Below are 2,217 nucleotides of genomic sequence, written 5' to 3' on the forward strand. Positions count from 1 at the left end.
TACGTTAATGTCTTCATTAACGTCTATATTAAAATGTTAACGTCTATGTTAAAACGTTAATGTCAAAGTTGATGTCTACATTAACAGCTATATTAAAATGTTAACGTCTATGTTAACGTTTATGTTAAAACGTCTACGTTGACGTCTACATTAAAACAGTAATGTCTACGTTAACGTCTACGTTAACATCTACAATAACGTTTACATTAATGTCTACATTAAAACGTTAATGTCTACGTAAATGTCTACGTTAACATGTTAGTCCCAAACGAAGCCTTTGTGCTGGTTTTGAACCAGTTTAAATGGTCCTGTGTTCTGGATGTCACAGATGGAGACGGGCTGTCCCACATGGCTCAGTGGAGGATGAGACAACTCTACTGGGAAACACAAGACGCCAGCAACGACAACGAAAGGTGAGGAGGAACTGGGCTGTACTGGACAGAACCGGGTCCACAGACTGGATGATCTGTGTTCAGGCTTATTGGGTTTTAACAAGTTCCTGTAGAAACGAAACGAGGGCGTTCGTTTTGTGTAACCACAGATTAAGCTGATGATGATGAGGGCACGGGTCATGAAGAAGTATTTAGTTTTTCTTTCCTGAGCGCAGAGGTCACTAAAGGTCGTTGACGAGCTGAGACCAGTCGAGTTGGCTGTAATGAAAGGTCTCAGTCGATGAGCTGGCTTATTAACAAACCGTGGGCCGGGAAATCAATCAGAACTCTTTCTGCTGTGAATATTTTAAAACTGAGACAGAAAATGGAAGAATTTTTGAGGAGTTTGAGGAGTTAACCTCTGCTCCTCGGAGAAATGAACTGTGGCTAATGTGCAGAATTGTACCGGTGAATATTCACGATCTGAGCTCGGCGCTCGGCCCATGCGGAGGCTGCTTGAGTTTTCAGCAGACGGACAGCCCTGCTCTGCGTTTGTTTCAAGGCTGACTCGTTCCCCCAGAATACTTTATGAACCGTATAAACATTATAAAATATGCACCAGGTTCTGCAAACCTTGAAGCTGGGTTCAGAAGTGAGGGCTGAAATCCAGAGACTGAGCCTGAGGCGTGTTAACAGGAAAACTACAACACTGACCTCGTGGTGAGAATCATCATTTCTCCTGTCGTTCTGCATATCCACTCATGTCTGCAGTGATTTCCAGAGCTACATCCTCACCCAGGGTCCTGAAAGCACAAAGAAGGATAAAATCCAGGCGGGTGACATCATCCTGGACTCCGGTCCTGTCAGGTGACGCAACCGTTTTTCTGATTTTGAAGACACTGTTATTTACTGTTTCCTGCTGTGGCGTTGATCCGGTGCAGCAGAACCTGACCTCCCTGCTCCCTGCAGGTTGTCCTGTCTGCCTCCAGCTGCTCTGGATCTGGGACTGGATCTGGGACTGGGTCTGGATGTGGAGGAACTGGCTGAGGACTGTTCTGCAGTCCACTCACAGCTGGAGTTCCTGCAGAGGTTACTGCTGCAGGTAAGACCTTCACACGTCTGTCAGCCTAAAGAACATGTTTGTTGGGAGTTTTTATGCACTCCGGGTTTAAATCGTTTTGTTTTTCATATTATGAGTCAAAAACAAGTTTAGTGTTTCCTGTTCGTTGTTCAGGAGGACGGCGTGGACGAAGACACTCTGACCACAGACACTCTGAGTCCAGAGAGCCCGGACTCGTCCCACAGCACCGACTCACAGGTTCGGCAGGATTCATTACAGCCTACATTACCCACAATCCCCCTGCTGACCTGTCTGTCTGTAGGTGCAGGTGCTCCTGCAGGAGGTGCAGCAGCTTCGAGAGGAACTGAGGAGCCGGGACCGAACCATCGCCCAGCTCAGCCTGCAGCTGGTCTGTATCTCACTGAGCTCAGATCTGCAGCTCCTCCATCCTGAACCGATAAACCTTCATGTTTTTATGGGACTAACAACCAGAGAAGAACTTCTTCTCATGAATTAAGAAATTATTAGAGCATTAAATTAAAGTTTGCTTCTGAAATTCTAATCTTCACGTAACTTATTTTCTGCTCACAAAGAATAAATTATTGTGAATTAATGACAAATTATTAATATTTAGTTGAAGAGTAATCTTCAGTATGACAGAAAAAATGTTTTTTTTTTTAGGTTTTACTAAACTGTTTGTTGAACAGAAGCCCTCTTTAAAATGTCCGAACTATCCCTTTAATCCTAATGTTGGCTATCACGCAACCGCGCACCCTCCCCCCGCGA

The 2,217-nt window shown here is 44.8% G+C and overlaps 1 protein-coding gene across 1 annotated transcript in view; it reads left to right on the plus strand.

Annotated features, from left to right (window-relative positions):
• Nucleotides 1-2,217, plus strand: part of LOC119423573 (serine-rich coiled-coil domain-containing protein 2) — a 17,922-nt gene that overhangs the window by 8,295 nt on the left and 7,410 nt on the right. Inside the window, exons 7-11 of the mRNA XM_037690971.1 lie at nt 329-413; nt 1,143-1,238; nt 1,341-1,473; nt 1,606-1,689; nt 1,754-1,840. Coding sequence (XP_037546899.1) covers nt 329-413; nt 1,143-1,238; nt 1,341-1,473; nt 1,606-1,689; nt 1,754-1,840 — 485 coding nt within the window. The remainder of the gene's footprint in view (nt 1-328; nt 414-1,142; nt 1,239-1,340; nt 1,474-1,605; nt 1,690-1,753; nt 1,841-2,217) is intronic.

This window comes from Nematolebias whitei, chromosome 17, assembly GCF_014905685.2.
Source record: "Nematolebias whitei isolate Nwh7 chromosome 17, NemWhi1, whole genome shotgun sequence".
NCBI classification, from domain to species: domain Eukaryota; kingdom Metazoa; phylum Chordata; class Actinopteri; order Cyprinodontiformes; family Rivulidae; genus Nematolebias; species Nematolebias whitei.